The sequence below is a fragment of the Mus caroli genome, unplaced genomic scaffold, assembly GCF_978045245.1.
Source record: "Mus caroli unplaced genomic scaffold, Mus_caroli_1 scaffold_4, whole genome shotgun sequence".
NCBI classification, from domain to species: domain Eukaryota; kingdom Metazoa; phylum Chordata; class Mammalia; order Rodentia; family Muridae; genus Mus; species Mus caroli.
Genome location: NW_028227259.1, coordinates 27,097,505 through 27,112,754, shown reverse-complemented (window position 1 = coordinate 27,112,754; position 15,250 = coordinate 27,097,505). Strand labels below are relative to the sequence as shown.

The 15,250-nt window shown below is 46.1% G+C and overlaps 1 protein-coding gene across 1 annotated transcript in view; it reads left to right on the top strand.

The window, feature by feature from the left end:
* Nucleotides 1-14,905, top strand: part of LOC147005073 (actin-related protein 3B-like) — a 49,919-nt gene extending 35,014 nt beyond the window's left edge. The window contains exons 7-9 of the mRNA XM_085836159.1: nt 12,575-12,700; nt 13,292-13,375; nt 14,091-14,905. Coding sequence (XP_085692285.1) covers nt 12,575-12,700; nt 13,292-13,375; nt 14,091-14,186 — 306 coding nt within the window. The 3' untranslated portion in view covers nt 14,187-14,905. The remainder of the gene's footprint in view (nt 1-12,574; nt 12,701-13,291; nt 13,376-14,090) is intronic.
* Nucleotides 14,906-15,250: the final 345 nt, after the last annotated feature.

The window sequence follows — 15,250 nt, the reverse complement described above, 5'->3', positions numbered from 1 at the left end:
ATTCTCTTCTTGTGGCTGTCTTCTTTTAGGTTTGTTGAGGGATTACCTTCTTGTAGTTTCTAGGGCGTGGTTCCTGTCCTTGTATTGGTTTTTTTCTGTTATTATCCTTTGAAGGGCTGGATTCGTGGAGAGATAATGTGTGAATTTGGTTTTGTCGTGGAATACTTTGGTTTCTCCATCTATGTTAATTGAGAGTTTGGCTGGGTATAGTAGCCTGGGCTGGAATTTGTGTTCTTTTAGTGTCTGTATAACATCCGTCCAGGATCTTCTGGCTTTCATAGTCTCTGGTGAGAAATCTGGTGTAATTCTGATAGGCTTGCCTTTATATGTTACTTGGCCTTTTTCTCTTACTGCTTTTAGTATTCTATCTTTATTTAGAGCATTTGTTGTTCTGATTATTATGTGTCGGGAGGTATTTCTTTTCTGGTCCAGTCTATTTGGAGTTCTGTAGGCTTCTTGTATGTTCATGGGCATCTCTTTCTTTAGACTTGGGAAGTTTTCTTCTATAATTTTGTTGAAGATGTTTGCTGGTCCTTTGAGTTGAAAATCTTCATTCTCATCCACTCCTATTATCCGTAGGTTTGGTCTTCTCATTGTGTCCTGTATTTCTTGGATGTTTTGAGTTAGGATCTTTTTGCATTTTACATTTTCCTTGATTGTTGTGCTGATGTTCTCTATGGAATCTTCTGCACCTGAGATTCTCTCTTCCATCTCTTGTATTCTGTTGCTGATGCTGGTATCTATGGTTCCAGATTTCTTTCCTAGGGTTTCTATCTCCAGTGTTGCCTCATTTTGGGTTTTCTTTATTGTGTCTACTTCCCTTTTTAGGTCTAGTATGGTTTTGTTCATTTCCATCATCTGTTTGGATGTGTTTTCCTGTTTTTCATTAAGGACTTCTACGTGTTTGATTAGGTTATCCTGTTTTTCTTTAAGGATTTGAAACTCTTTAGCTGTGTTCTCCTGCAATTCTTTAAGGGATTTTTGTGCTTCCTCTTTAATGTCTTCTACCTGTTTACCAGTGTTCCTTTGTATTTCTTTAAGTGTGTTATTAAAGTCCTTCTTGAAGTCCTCTACCATCATCAGGAGATATGCTTTTAGATCCGTGTCTTGCTTTTCCGGTGTGTTGGGGTGCCCTGGACTGGGCGAAGTGGGAGTGCTGGGTTCTGATGATGGTGAGTGGTCTTGGTTTCTGTTAGTAAGATTATTACGTTTACCTTTCGCCATCTGGTAATCTCTGGGGTTAGTTGTTATCGTTGTCACTGTTTAAAGATTGGAGCAGAAGCTGTGTTCCACTCACCAGCAGTCTCAAAATCCTGCGTCGGGGTTCGTGGGTAGCTGGCAGTACTCCGGTGCTGGTCCAGCCGGAAGAGGCCTGTGGTCCTACTCAGGCCGGTTTTCTGCTTCCCTAACTAATGCAGTCTCAGGTCCCGCCAGCAATTGGATTGGAGCAGAAGCTGTGTTCCACTCTCCAGAAGTCTTAAGATCCTGTGGCGGGGGTCGTGGGTAGCTGGCGGGTGTCAGCCGACCCTGCGCTCTAGCTACCCTGGTGCTGATCCGGCCGGATGAGGCCTGTGGCCCTACTCTCGAATTCAGGTATTTTAATGCAGGGGTAGGATGATAAGTGATAAGTTCTCTCACGATGCCCCGCCGGGGTGTCTGCTGGCTGCTCGCTAGGCTCAGCACAGGCGCTCAGGAAGCAGGGATTCAGTGGCATCTAGTGAGGTGAGCATAATGACGGATGGGCACCCGGTTTGAGCCCAGTTTGGTGCTTCAGGGGCTTCCTGGAGCTAATGCTCCCCATGGGGTTGTACCACAGTGGATGTGGCTGCAGTTCTGGCATCCAGGGCAGTGCCAGTTCTGGCCAAATGTGGCTGCTGCATCCTTCAAATGTGGTTGCAACAAGAAGGCATATAAAATTTTGTTTAATTTAAATTGATACAGATATAAATAGAAATATTGGACTAAGGGCTACACTGTGGGACAGCTCAGACTGGTGTCCCCCAGGCTGGTGTGATCTGCTCAGAACAGGGAACACAAAGATGGGAACTAAAATGTAATCTTTGCAAGGTGGTGACACACACCTTTAATCCTGGCTCTCATTAAGGAGAGGCCAGCAGATCTCTGAGTTCCAGGTCAGTCTGGTCTACAGAGTAGGTTCTGAGACAGCCAGGGCTACAAAGAGAAATTGCCTTGGAAAACAAAAACAAAAACAAAAACGAGAGCTGGCTTGCTAGTTAAGAACATGTATTACACAGGATCCAGCACCCACACTGGGTACTCATAACAGTGTGTACCCCAGATCCAGGGTTCCAATGCCCTCTTTTGCCCTCTGCAGGCACCAGTACATATGTGTAACATGCACATACAGAAATGTGCACATGCATACACATAACTAAAAAAGTAAAATAAATCTTTAAGGAGAAGAGTGTTTGCAGAGCCAGGAGCAGAGTGTGCTGTGGGTGGGAAGGGACTCAGCATCCCTGGGCCTGATATTTATATACACAGTAGTGATTGAGAAGCCTGAGGCTTGCCCAAAGCCAGATCACGTGGGACCTGAAGGAGACGGGTGTGCCACTGTGTGCTGGCTGGGATTCTCAGGGAAGACATGGCCTTGCACAGAGGTAGAGATTGAGTTTGTCCCGAGGGCCACTGAGGACTTTGGAAGGATACGCAGTGACTCCAGTGGAGAAAAATGACTGTGTCATCACCTGCATCAGTGTGTCACCTCTGTTAGCTACACCTGGGTTCCTGTGTGCTTCAGTCACAAGGTGTGATAGTGTGACAGTTCAACACACACAATCACCCTCAAAGTCAAGTCTCAGAGCACTGGAAGACAACTGTCCCTGGCCTGCCTGGTCACTGTCCCCACAGGATCAGAGGCCAAAGGAATGCAAATGAAGGAAAAAGAAGTCATGTAAGTGATTCCTGCAGATTCCTGCAGCCCCTAAAGCCAGCCTGAACATTTGCTTGGATTTCAAAAGGGGCATGGTTGGGTGTCTCACAGTTAGGGGTTTTCTCAAATGTGCACTTTTAGTTGTCAGCTGAGCCTGTAGCTGCTGTGACATCTAAACTGCAAGAGAGGAGAGGCAGCCTGTCTTGAAGCGTGCTTCTTTTTTCCTGGCCTGTGCTGGTTTGCAAGCGTCCTCCTTTTCTCCTGTGTTGTGGGGAGATTGGACCTAGGGCCTTGTATATGCTAGGCAAGTTTGGTAGTGCCGCTGAGCTGCGTTCCAGTCCCTTCACATTGTTTTTGAGACAAGCGAAGCTGCTAAAGGTGGCCTCAGACTTGCTCTTTGGCTCAGGCAGGTCTTGAGCTTTCAATCCTTTTCCCTCAGATTCCAGAGTAGCTTGGATTACAGTCCTGCAAGACCAGGTCTTGCCTGAGTGGTTAACACTGTACCTGCAGTTACACATGATGGCGCACAGGTGGCGCCATGTGTCTGTCAAACTGAATTCAAAGTCAAGTGTGAGCTGAGCTGCACTGAAGTTCCAGGAGCAGGAAGTATGGTTGCTTTTGATGTTGTGATACTTTTTTGAACAGGTATTGGAAATGAGACTTAGTGCTTGCACTTGGCCAGCCGCTTACCCCCGAGCCATACCCCCAGTCCATATTATATATTGACAATGAACTTGCTGGTGGTAAAGCTTTTTATTTTAAATCTTTCTGACTTATACTTCAGAAGGGTGACAGGTTGTGTGTATCTAATGTTGTGTCATGGCATTTTCTACCAGCAGAAAGAGGGCACACTTTGCAAAGGTAACTTAAAATGGAGACTTTTGGTAGGGAGGTAATTTTAGAAGGGCTCTTGAAAAAAATATCTAGACAAGACAGTGGGTTTCATGAACACTTGACACCCTCACACTGTGCAAAGGGACACAGCAGATGCATCCCGAGCCACTTGGGGAGCGGGGAAGCAGAGGGAGGGGGTGGCCAAAGCATTAGGATGTAAAAATGGACGTCTTCATAAGAAGTTTAGACTCTGTAGGTGGGCAAAGGCCTTATCTCTAATTAAACTGCACATTCAATTTGGTAAACTTCAGGTGTGCCAGAAATGTGTGTAAGAAAGCAGATGTCGCTTGTATCCCTGATTGTCAGTTATTGATCATCAGTTATTGATCATCAGTTATCGATTATCAGTTATTGCTCAGCTTTTCTTGCGGCTCTGAGTTAGAAGAAGGAGGATGGATGTGTCCCATCATGGTTCTATCTGTGTCCTGAGTGTTCACTCAGCAGTGTTGTAAAAACGCCCTTAATAGAGCAAACTCTCCAGAAACATCATCCTTCATGAAGTTGGTTCAGTGCTGACCCTTCCCTGTGTTTGAGTACTTGGTGTTTTTCTGAACTTACATCCCGTTTTTTCTTTACTTTGTTATGTTTTAGGGCATATGCTAGCCTGAGGCTGGCTCTAGGGGCCGCCTCTCCTTCAGATATTTTGGAGTTGGGTGGTTCTACTTTGAGAACCTGCTGACTGGAGAAGGTCTGATCCCTACCTGACTAAGATGATTTCTGACCTCTCCAGGCCTGTGACTACATTTAGATTTTCAATGGCAGTGTTAAGTGGTTTGCAGAGTTCCTGGGTATCCAGCAGGATCTGATGGAGTGAGCTGATTGTTATTGAGAGATGCTTGCTTTCTGTCGGGCTTCCTGCAGAGAGACACACTGAGCTCTGCTCCTGCTGAGAGCTTCTGAGGAAGCTGTATCTCTCTGTCTTCATGGTCAGGAGCAGCTGCTCCAGAGCAGACAGCTGTGTAGCAGCCAAGTCACTTGTGGGCAGCATGAGGCCCGGGTCCCTAGTTTCTTGGCCTTTCTTCCTTGGAGGAGACTCACATAGGGATGTTGTGATGTCAGAGGTTAGTCAGCTGACGTAACTGCAGAGTGCCTGTAAAGGCACACAGCAGCATTTGGCACTTAGCAAATATGTGCAGGGCTAGGTAGTTTAGTTTCTAAGTAAGCATATGTTTTCCTGTTCTCCCAAGCTCTGAGTTATGCAGGTCTACAGCACTGAGATCTTACAGCACTGCAGAATACTAGGGTATTCTGGTGATCATTTACTTCATTCCCTAGTGGATTATTATTATTTTTTAATTAAGAAATCCATTGCAAAGACATGACAAGTAATTGTAAAATTGAGCTGGTCTTGGACTGGAGGGGAAAAAGATGTAAAAGTTATTAAAAGGCAAAGAAACAAGATATTGAAGGAGCAGTATTTATGAATGCAGCTTTGAAGATGGCCACTGCAATGTGGGACAGTTTTAGTGTGCACACACCTAAAATGTTTAGGAGGAAGCATGATGCTCTCAGGTGGTTAGACAAAGTGTGAGGATAGGAGGGATGGTGACTGACCTAGTGTCCTTGGAAGAGCCACCTGTGTTACAGGAAGGGACCGTGACCGACTCAGTGTCTTTTGACCAACATAGTGTCTTGTTGCGGCCCGCCCGCGGTCCACAACACGAACGGTTCACTGAGAATGGCAGTTCCCTGCAAAGAGAGGTAACTAGATAGGGCGGAAGAAACAATGGAGTCAAGACAACATTCGGATCAAGACTCAATTTAATATTTCCAGACACTCAGTTTATAAAGGAAGGGGGAGGGAACCCAATTTCCCGCCAAGTAACTCAGGGTCCAGTAGCAGGACGAACACGTGTGTGCCTCCAGGCAGCAAGGTCAGGTTCCAGCAGTGGGCGTGGCAGGACGAATGAGCCGGTAGCTCCACCCTAGAGCAGGCAGGTTCCAGGCTGGGGGGAAGGGAGACCACATTTCCCCCCATTAGATAACAAAACAAAAATAAAAAAGGGGTGGCCTGTGGCAGAAAAATTATCTATGTTCAATAGTTCTGCCTGAGTTCCTAGGGCTAAAGAAAAAACCTATTTCCGTGGGATTCCCTAACTATTCTAATGGTAAACTGTATCTGGCTGAGACTGTCTTAAAAGCACTGACTGACTAGCAGCCTACTGGGCTGTAGGCTCTGACTTTATAATGCTAATTAGTGCTGAATAAGTAGCTACCTGTTTGCCTTTTAAGTAGGGCGTTGGAACCCTGGCTGAGTTTAGCTAAACAATTTTAGAATAACACTGAACTGATAATTATCCACAATTTTGGGTGACAGGCAGGGGGCCAGGGAGAAGGGGTTAAGACTGGCTGGCTCCTAGTACAAGGCCAATTGGCTTTTTTATTTTTTTTGGGTGGGAGGCAGTGAAGGGCCTGCTCTTACAACAGCAAGGTCTCCAATCTCTCTCCCCCCTATTAATTAAGTTTAAATAGGCAATGCTTAACAGAGGTGATCAAATGATTTTCTCATCCGTAGATGAGTGGGCCTTTAACCTTGACTTGGGTGGACATTAACCTGATTCCTCCCGTGAGTATTGTAACAACTCACATCTGTGGCTCTTGGTATCTTTTGGGGAGGGGAGGCAGAGCCGTAAGTATTTTGGTTTTTAGCTGGAGTCAGATACCAACCTCTTTCAAATCAGGTGTGTCGCACAGGGAACTCAGAAACGGTCAAACTGGACCTTCCCTCCGCAGTGATCTCCTGCGCCAAGCGGTACCCATACCGTATTCATATGATTATGAATCAGTATCGCAATTCTGAGTTATTGCGAGGCCTCTATGTGAGACTTGTCAACCTCAGATTTAGCAAGGCCTAGACAAGAATTATGTCAGTATTAACACCATTAATTTTGGTTAAACTAGGAGCTGAAAGTCTTTCCTCCTCATCCCTGTTATTCCCAGTAGCCTGAGGAACTAAGGACACCTTGCAGTAACAGCAAGGGTGAAAAGCCAGAGGCCAGTTAAGGGACTAAGCCTATATCTATCAAAATAAGAACTAATCTTTGTAAATATATATGAAATTTCTACTTCCCTAGCTCTCCTGGTAAATCTAAATCTTATCTTAGACTGAAAAGCCACATGCTGGGATGTCCCTGGAAGGGAGATTAGCAGAACCACCTGTTTGCTCTTAGGGGCGGGGCGGAGAACCGGAGAATGTAGATTGACCTGCTTGAGAGAAGGAAGAATACTAAACAATTAGAGTGTAGTAATGTAAATTTTCTGTTTGGAGAAGTCAAGGTACTTTATTTAGATGCAAATTGTAAAGCTAAAGTTAATCTCCGGCCTTTTGTAGGGGAATTGGCTCAGAGGAAACAATGTTTTTTGAGAGCTTCCACTCCCAGCTCAAGAGGAATTTTAATCTTTAGAATGATACTTACGAGGAGAGACAGAATCTGTGTTTACCTGACGAATTAATCTCTCTGGTAGCCACCGTGCTTCATCTTCATCTCGTGAAAAAACACAAACCGAGCCTCTTCCCCAGATTAGGACTGGATCTGGACCCTTCCATTTATTAGTCAGGGCGTCCTTCCATTTTACCAATGCATAAGAATTAGAAGTAACTGGGTGCCAGTGGCGTTCCGCTGCAGACTGACCTTTAATGTCAGTTTGCAAAAAGTTTAGGACAAATAAGGTAAAGGCAAGGTGAGCCTTTGGTGACCTTGTTCTTAGGACAATTACTTCTAAAATGATCCAAACTTCCACAATTAAAGCATGCATTATTTTCTCGTTTCCTCGAGAACATTGCTTGCGCGTGGGTTCCCTGCGAGAACTCGCAGGAAGGCCCGATGTCTGCGCAAAGACGGACATATCCCGCCAAATCTGTCTGTCCCTTATGCGGTTGAATTGCAGCTCGGCAAGCTGCGTTAGCATTCTCATAAGCCAGCTGCATAACAAAGGGACTACCTGTGTCTGGACTTCCAAGGATTCTACTAGCGAAGATCAACAGCCTGTCCACAAAGTCCTGATATGGTTCATCAGAACCCTGCCGAATGCTAGCTAAACTTCCACTAGTATCTCCTTTAACTGGCAACTTTCCCCAAGCACGGCGTGCGGCTGTCGCAACTTGCACGTACACTGCAACAGGAAAATCAATCTGATTTGTCTGTCCCTCATATGGACCCTCTCCTAAAAGCATGTTGCTATCCCAGTCTGGGTTACCAGCGTGAGCATTAGAAGCAGCAGTTTTCTTACTGGCGTCTCGCCATTCAGAATCCCAAAGCAAGAAATCTCCTCCTGACAGGGTAGCCTTGGACAGAGTCTTCCAATCTGAGGGGGTTAAGTTTGACTCCGCCACTGTGTCCAGTAATGCTTGAGTGAATGGGGCTGAAGGACCATATTGCACAACAGCTGCCTTTAACTCTTTTAACAACTTGAAATCCAAGATCTGGTAATGTCTGGTCCTAGCATCTTGCTGATCAACTGCCTCGACCACAGGAAAGGCCAGCGTATTAGACGAATTCTGTCCTTTCCCACGAGTCTGACTAACAACTCTTTCTAGCGGCACCTGGTGAACTACAGAAGAGTTACTCTTCTCCGCTTCTGAGATCTTTTTTAGTTCCCGAAGTTCATTAGTCAGCCTCTGAAGCTTAATTTCAAATTCTAACTCAATTAGCCGTGTGTCCCTATGCGTAGCACCTCCCGAAGTGGTGACTGTGGGTGGAGCGGGAGATTCGCAAGAGGACCAATTCTCATTAGGGTAATGGGCCATTCCTCTATCTGAGTGATTTTTGTTAAAATTCAGTCCATCATCAGAGTTTCCACAATTATCAATTTTTGAGTTAAGAAGATCTTTTCCTGAGGAGGCCTTCTCTGATAGGCACTCCTCCTGAGATACCACAAGCTCCGCCTGAGGGCAATTTAGCCCTGGGGAAGTTGCATTTTTTATAGCATCATTTACAAGCGCCCAGAGACCTAGGGTAAAATTATCTGTCTGAGCGATATTCAGGGCCTCACCAACTTTCTCCCAGGTTCCACAATCTATCGTTTCTTCTTCTTTGAACCATGGACAACAGCTATCTATCTTATCTAAAAGATTTCTTACTAATTGTACTTCAAGCCTTACTCCTTTTTCCTTAAGCAACTCCTGAAAACTAAACACAATTGCCTGATCCATGATTTTGAACCCTTCTTTCTTCCACCTAAGCAGTTTTCTAAAAAAAACTGCGGCACACCGCCTGTCTCCGTATCTAGTTCCGATTTACGAACTGCTGACCCCAAGCAGAACCAGTGTTGGGTCAGCACTGCTTCAAACTTGTTCGTATCCTACTGCATCCTCAGCAACATTTTACAAAACTGAAATTTTTTAGGCTAGCGCTAGCATGTGTACCTGTCCGTTGCTCCGATGCTCCTCCGATACGACGATTCTTTCCTTTCTTGTGGAGCTCCACACAGCAGTCGTTTCTCTTAGCATCTCTCTGCCATTCTTCAGGTCCCAGTTCTGGCGCCAACTGTTGCGGCCCGCCCGCGGTCCACAACACGAACCGTTCACTGAGAATGGCAGTTCCCTGCAAAGAGAGGTAACTAGATAGGGTGGAAGAAACAATGGAGTCAAGACAACATTCGGATCAAGACTCAATTTAATATTTCCAGACACTCAGTTTATAAAGGAAGGGGGAGGGAACCCAATTTCCCGCCAAGTAACTCAGGGTCCAGTAGCAGGACGAACACGTGTGTGCCTCCAGGCAGCAAGGTCAGGTTCCAGCAGTGGGCGTGGCAGGACGAATGAGCCGGTAGCTCCACCCTAGAGCAGGCAGGTTCCAGGCTGGGGGGAAGGGAGACCACAGTGTCTTTCACTAGCTTGGTGAAGATGAACTATTGAGATGGTTACCAGACCATATGCGGGTCCCCAGCCCCAATAGTGATCCTTTATGAAGAAGGTAGAATCACTATTAATATCAGCTATTGCACCAAGATCTTCTATGTGAACTGAATTGCATTTTAAGTCCCATTCTGTGTTTGATCAGTTTTCTGCCTCAACAAACCAGTTCACAAACAAGCCTGTGGGCCTTCCTGATCCAGATGACTGCTCACAGGGTGACTCACTAGGAAGACTCAGGGGGAGTAAGGACAACCAGTGGGTTCTCAAAATGTGGTACTTCTCAGGTGATCCATCACCATTATCACCATACTTCTTGCTGCTTTCAGGGACTTCATTTTCCTAAGCTTCACTCTTGCTGTAATATTGACTCACACATTTACACACGATGCACTTTGTACAACTAAATGCCCTTAGAGACTTCTATGCCTGTGCACTGTGACAGCCAGGGGAGCACTGTGAAAGCCAGGGGAGCATTGTGACAGCCAGGGGAGCAGTGTGACAGCCAGGGGAGCAGTGTGACAGCCAGAGAGTACTGTGTCAGCCAGGGGAGCACTGTGACAACCAGATAGTACTGTGTCAGCCAGGGGAGCACTGTGTCAGCCAGGGGAGCACTGAGATAGCCAGGGGAGCACTGTGACAGCCAGGAGTGCACTGTGTTGGCCAGGGATACAGCCTCTTCCCTTAGCAAGCACTATCACTGGGAAAAGGCACTAAACTCCTAAAGTTGCATTGGGCAGACCATGGGCCACACTGGGAACATTCTCTGGCACAAGAAAGGGCTCATACCTCTAAATCTAAAGATTCTTAAAGGGGCCTATGACTTTGAAAAAGTTTTAAAAATGTAAAAATCACATTTTAAGATATGAACTTCCTGTCATTCTAGAGAAAGACATTTTAGAAACAATATTTGGGACCTACTAACAACATTCATTTCATGTTTTCCAAGAAAATGAACCGTGCTTGCTTTATACATTTAAAAAAGTGAAAGACTGGGTAAAAGGACTTGCTGTATATGTGTGAGTAACCCAGGTTAGGGTGGCAATCTGCATCTATAACCCAGGTTAGGGTGGCAGTCTGTCTGTGATCCTAGTCTCCTAAGATGAGGTAGGAGGCAGATAGGAGACTCCCTGGAAAGTCATGGGGCAGCCATCCTGAGGTATAGAGTGAACAAGAGTGTGGGTTTCTTGTAGGCTTTCCTAAGGCTATGGGTAGGCTATTAGAGCTGAAATTTCTACATAAACTCATGTTAGAGCTGGACTATGTATCAAGGCAGAAGACTAGATCTGAGATGGCTTTACAGGACTCTGCTCTTCTGCCTCTGTCTCTACTGCCTGCTCTACATATCTCACCTCAGCAGCTGTGGTTCTCAGCTTGGCCATCTCTCACTGGCAGCGAGCAGTAATGAGTGGAACAGACCCAGCCTAACCTGGGCTCTCTGGCCTGGATCTGTGTGATTTCGCTTTCCCATAAACTTGTGAGGGATTGGCTGGCTGATGGGGTGCCTGGCATCCAGAAAGGCAGTGTGGGAACTCATGGATCCTTGAAGGATGGTTTTTATTTTCTTTATAGTTTTCTCAAATGATATTTTCTGTCAGAAAGTTAAATGAGGGCAATTTCACTTTCATTGTCCTAAATAATATTCTGTAGCCTGAGAGAATAGAGCTGCCTTTCATTGTAACAGTCAGTCAGTTTCATGATTCTCATCCTGCCTCACCCACCAGACGTCTGGTGTGGTCGCATGATAGAGGCTGGAGCGATCATGGGGCTGTGGGCAGAGGGAGGAGCCATTTGAAAATGTCCCAGGGGATTTGAATATGCTTCCTTTCAGCATTTCGGCTCTGATGGGTTCCAGTAGGAGGGAAGACCCTGTTGGCTATTATATAGAGCCTGTGGATCAGTTAATGTGGATTTTCTGGCTTCTTGGCTCTTGTCAGGGTTCTGCCCAGGGCATGGGGAGCGTGGGCATGAATTGCTATGTGTTTTCAGTTGCTTTCAGTGGAGGAAGTACCAGGGAAATGTTTGGTATTGTGCTGTCACAAAATATATATATATATAATGTACGCCTTTTGGCTAGCGAAAGGTCTCAGGTGACGGATTCAAGGGGGGCAGTTATTAATGCCATGTAGAATCAGACATGTTGGAGACTCTGAGGAGTTCAGACCCTAGTGACAGAGACAGACAGCATGGTAGAGCTCTGAGGAGAGTCAGCCCACAACGCAGGAGTGCCACTCTTAAAGAAAGCAGGAGCCCATCCTAGAGCCCACTTTAGGGGACCACAGCCAGAAATGCAGATTGGGGTCACCCCAGATTCCATGTTCCAATGTGGAAGCATTTTCAGAGTTTTACAGGATGAAGAAAGTTATAGGTCAAAACAAGTTCAAATGCATTGGTGGGCATGTAAGAGAGGCAACTAGAGCAAGATGGGGGAGCCTTTCTGTAGGCCCCAAATGCTATTCGTAGACTGTCTTAACTTTTGGTTTGGCGGAAACTCGGGATCTTCTAGGCTGATAGCTTACTAAGGCTTTTATACATTAGTCAAAGGATGTTTGTTCTGACACAGAGGTGGACAAGGAATGGCAATTCAGGGGCTAAAGCTAGCCTAAGATAGGCAATTTGCTTCTCGAGCTGCAAGTCCCAGCCTCCCCATATCTCTGCAGTTTGTATCCAGTCTTTGCAAACACAGCAAACCTGTGCTTTCTGGCTGGTGGTGTCAGCTGAAGGATTCCAGGGGACTCAGTGCAGGGAAGAGGAGAGGGTGTGGGAGAGTTGCTGCAGGCAGCCCAGCAGCAGTCTGCCTTCAACTCCGACAGGGGGCGCTCATGCTGCACAGTGTGTTACTTACATAAGTCATCCTGCTGTATGCAGAGACTGAACCATCACAGGCACTCAGTCTCACCCAAGGCTGTGCACTGTCCACTTTGGTCTTTCAGAACGTCGTTCTTTCTGGAGGCTCCACAATGTTCAGAGATTTTGGACGTCGTCTGCAGAGAGATTTGAAAAGAGTGGTGGATGCCAGGTTAAAGCTGAGCCAAGAGCTCAGTGGAGGCAGGATAAAGGTAGGAGGCTGTGTGCCAGCCGCTGTGGGGGTAGAGCCAAGCTTCACTGGGGGGTGGGTAGCCGAGGGTTGATGCTGGAATTCATGGGAGGTCGTCCTTAAAACCACCTGGGTCAGTCAGGCATCAATGTGTGTGACCAGGGTGATGCAGAGACAAGATGGGCTTGTGGTGAGGAAATGTTCTCATTAAATGGAAAAAAACTGCTGTGCGTGGGGAGCCAGGCCATGCTCATCCAAGACCACAGCTCTGAGCTGCTGGGTGCTGTCTGGGCTTCTCCCTGAGGTGGGCTTTGGTGGGGAAGAGAACCTACGGCAGTGAAGGTGCCCGGTGCAGTGTTTGTTTTGTTATAGTGTTTGGGGGTTCACTTTGTTACTGGCCTTGCTACACCCTGTGATTTGTTTGAGGGAAGCTATTGGTTTGATTAATTGTGTGTTTTAGTATTGGAAGAAGGGGTCTCCTGAATCTGTGGGCTGGGCCTATAGCATGACTGAGGCCGTCACCGGAGGAGTCACTGTCTATCATGGACACACTGCTTGGAGGATGCAGTGCACAGACTAAATGCAGACTAAACGCAGTTGCTTTCTTTTGCAGCCTAAGCCTGTGGAGGTGCAGGTGATCACTCACCACATGCAGCGCTATGCCGTGTGGTTTGGAGGCTCGATGCTAGCCTCAACTGTAAGTCCCTGATCTCTTGTCATTTGTGCTTTCCTATTGAGTTTGGATAAGTATTGTCTACAAATGTGAAATAGCATGTGTTCTGTTTGCATGGCTTTAAATATGCAAAACAAATTCTACTTGATATAAAAATATTTTAGTCACTTAAATTGTATGCTTTATTAACAAACACGGTGGTGGCACATGCCTTTAATCCCAGCATTTAGGAGGCAGAGGCCAGCCTGGTCTACACAGTGAGTTACAGGACAGTCAGGGCTACATAGAGAAACCCTGCCTTGAAAAAAACAGCAACCAAAAACAGAACAAAACAAACAAACAAACAAACAAAACACCCCACTACTACCACCACCACCACCAAAAACCAAAAAAAAAAAAAAACCAAAAAAGTCCACCCTGCTCATTGTCCCTTCCATGTGGTTATTTTATTTATTAATATTCCCCCCACCCCCAGAGTTTGTTAGCAGCCATTTTTAGTTCAGGTTGACACATTTTTGATCCCAGTAAGGGAAACTAAGTAGATTTGTTGTTGCTTTGTAAAGTTGGGAATTGCTGAGTGAATTTTAAAAAGCGAAGTCAAGTTCTGCCTGGTTTGTTATCAGATCAGGTGTGGTACCATGATTGGCAGAGACCCTTGGATAAGTCCCTCCCATTTGCTCAATGTTTTCCTCTTCCCACCTGCTCATCTTCTTCCTCTTTCTGGCTGCTCCTCCCGCAGCCGGAGTTCTTTCAGGTCTGTCACACCAAGAAGGACTATGAGGAATATGGGCCAAGCATCTGCCGTCACAACCCGGTCTTTGGAGTCATGTCCTAGTGTCTGCATAGGAGCGATTGTCTGACAGTGTCCTGTTGGGGAATAAGTGTCCTTCAGAACCCAGAGCAGCCACGGCTCCTGTACATAGCAGTGTGGAATGGGTGTGTGAGCAGCGTGCTTTCATCACCAGTGGGGCCGGGCACGGTCTTCCCAGTAAAGCCATTTATCCGGTATGACTGTTCGTGGTCCTCCTCCCGGCCCCTCCCCTCCTGCCCCTCCCACTCTCTCTCCTTTCCACCCGAGCTTCTGGTCAAGTGTAGCTCTGAAGGAATCCATGCAACTGTAGAAGCTACTAGAGGATGCAGTGGATTCTCCAGGAAAGACTGTAAGGTGGGGGAACCCTGGCCTTCCCAGCCTATTTTTGTAAATAAAATGTTATAAACTTGAAATACAAATTGATGTTTATATTTCCTATCATTTTGTATTTTATGGTATTTGGTATAACCAGCTAATGCTAAGCATGAGTAGTCACAGAGTTCATGGATGTCAGAGTTCTGTAATAAAGTACTTGATTGTGAGGCATGTTCTGATGTGTGTACAGGCTTTATGCCACGTCTGCTGGGAAGTGATTACATGTTGTTGGGGTGGTGTGACATCTGAGCACCAACCGCTGTTGAGTGAGAGTTGGTACAGATGTATCTAACTTCCTGGAGCTGCTTTATAGAAGACAATGGTTTAATGTTGTTGAGTGCGGGATGAAATACTATTGCACTGTTGTAATAAAGGCTGCTAGAATCTTTATAACTGTTCCTTGTGGTCACTTTTGCCTCCCCATTCATTCAGAGAACCTCAGACTCTATAGGTTTGCAGACAACTGATGATTGATACTCTGTGTGTGTGTGTGTGTGTGTGTGTGTGTTTGTCTTAAAAGTGCCATCAAGCCTGGGTGGACAGCCTGCCTGTTGTGGATGGGGGTGTGGACATCCTTGGGGTGTCCAGGCTGCTATCTTAGGAAGCATTCAGTGCTCTGATGTTTGCTGAGTGACTTCTCACTCAAGTGTAGGTTAGTAGATCCAAAGCTCTCCCTTCTCCCGGAATCCTTGTTACTTTAAAAATTGTTGTTA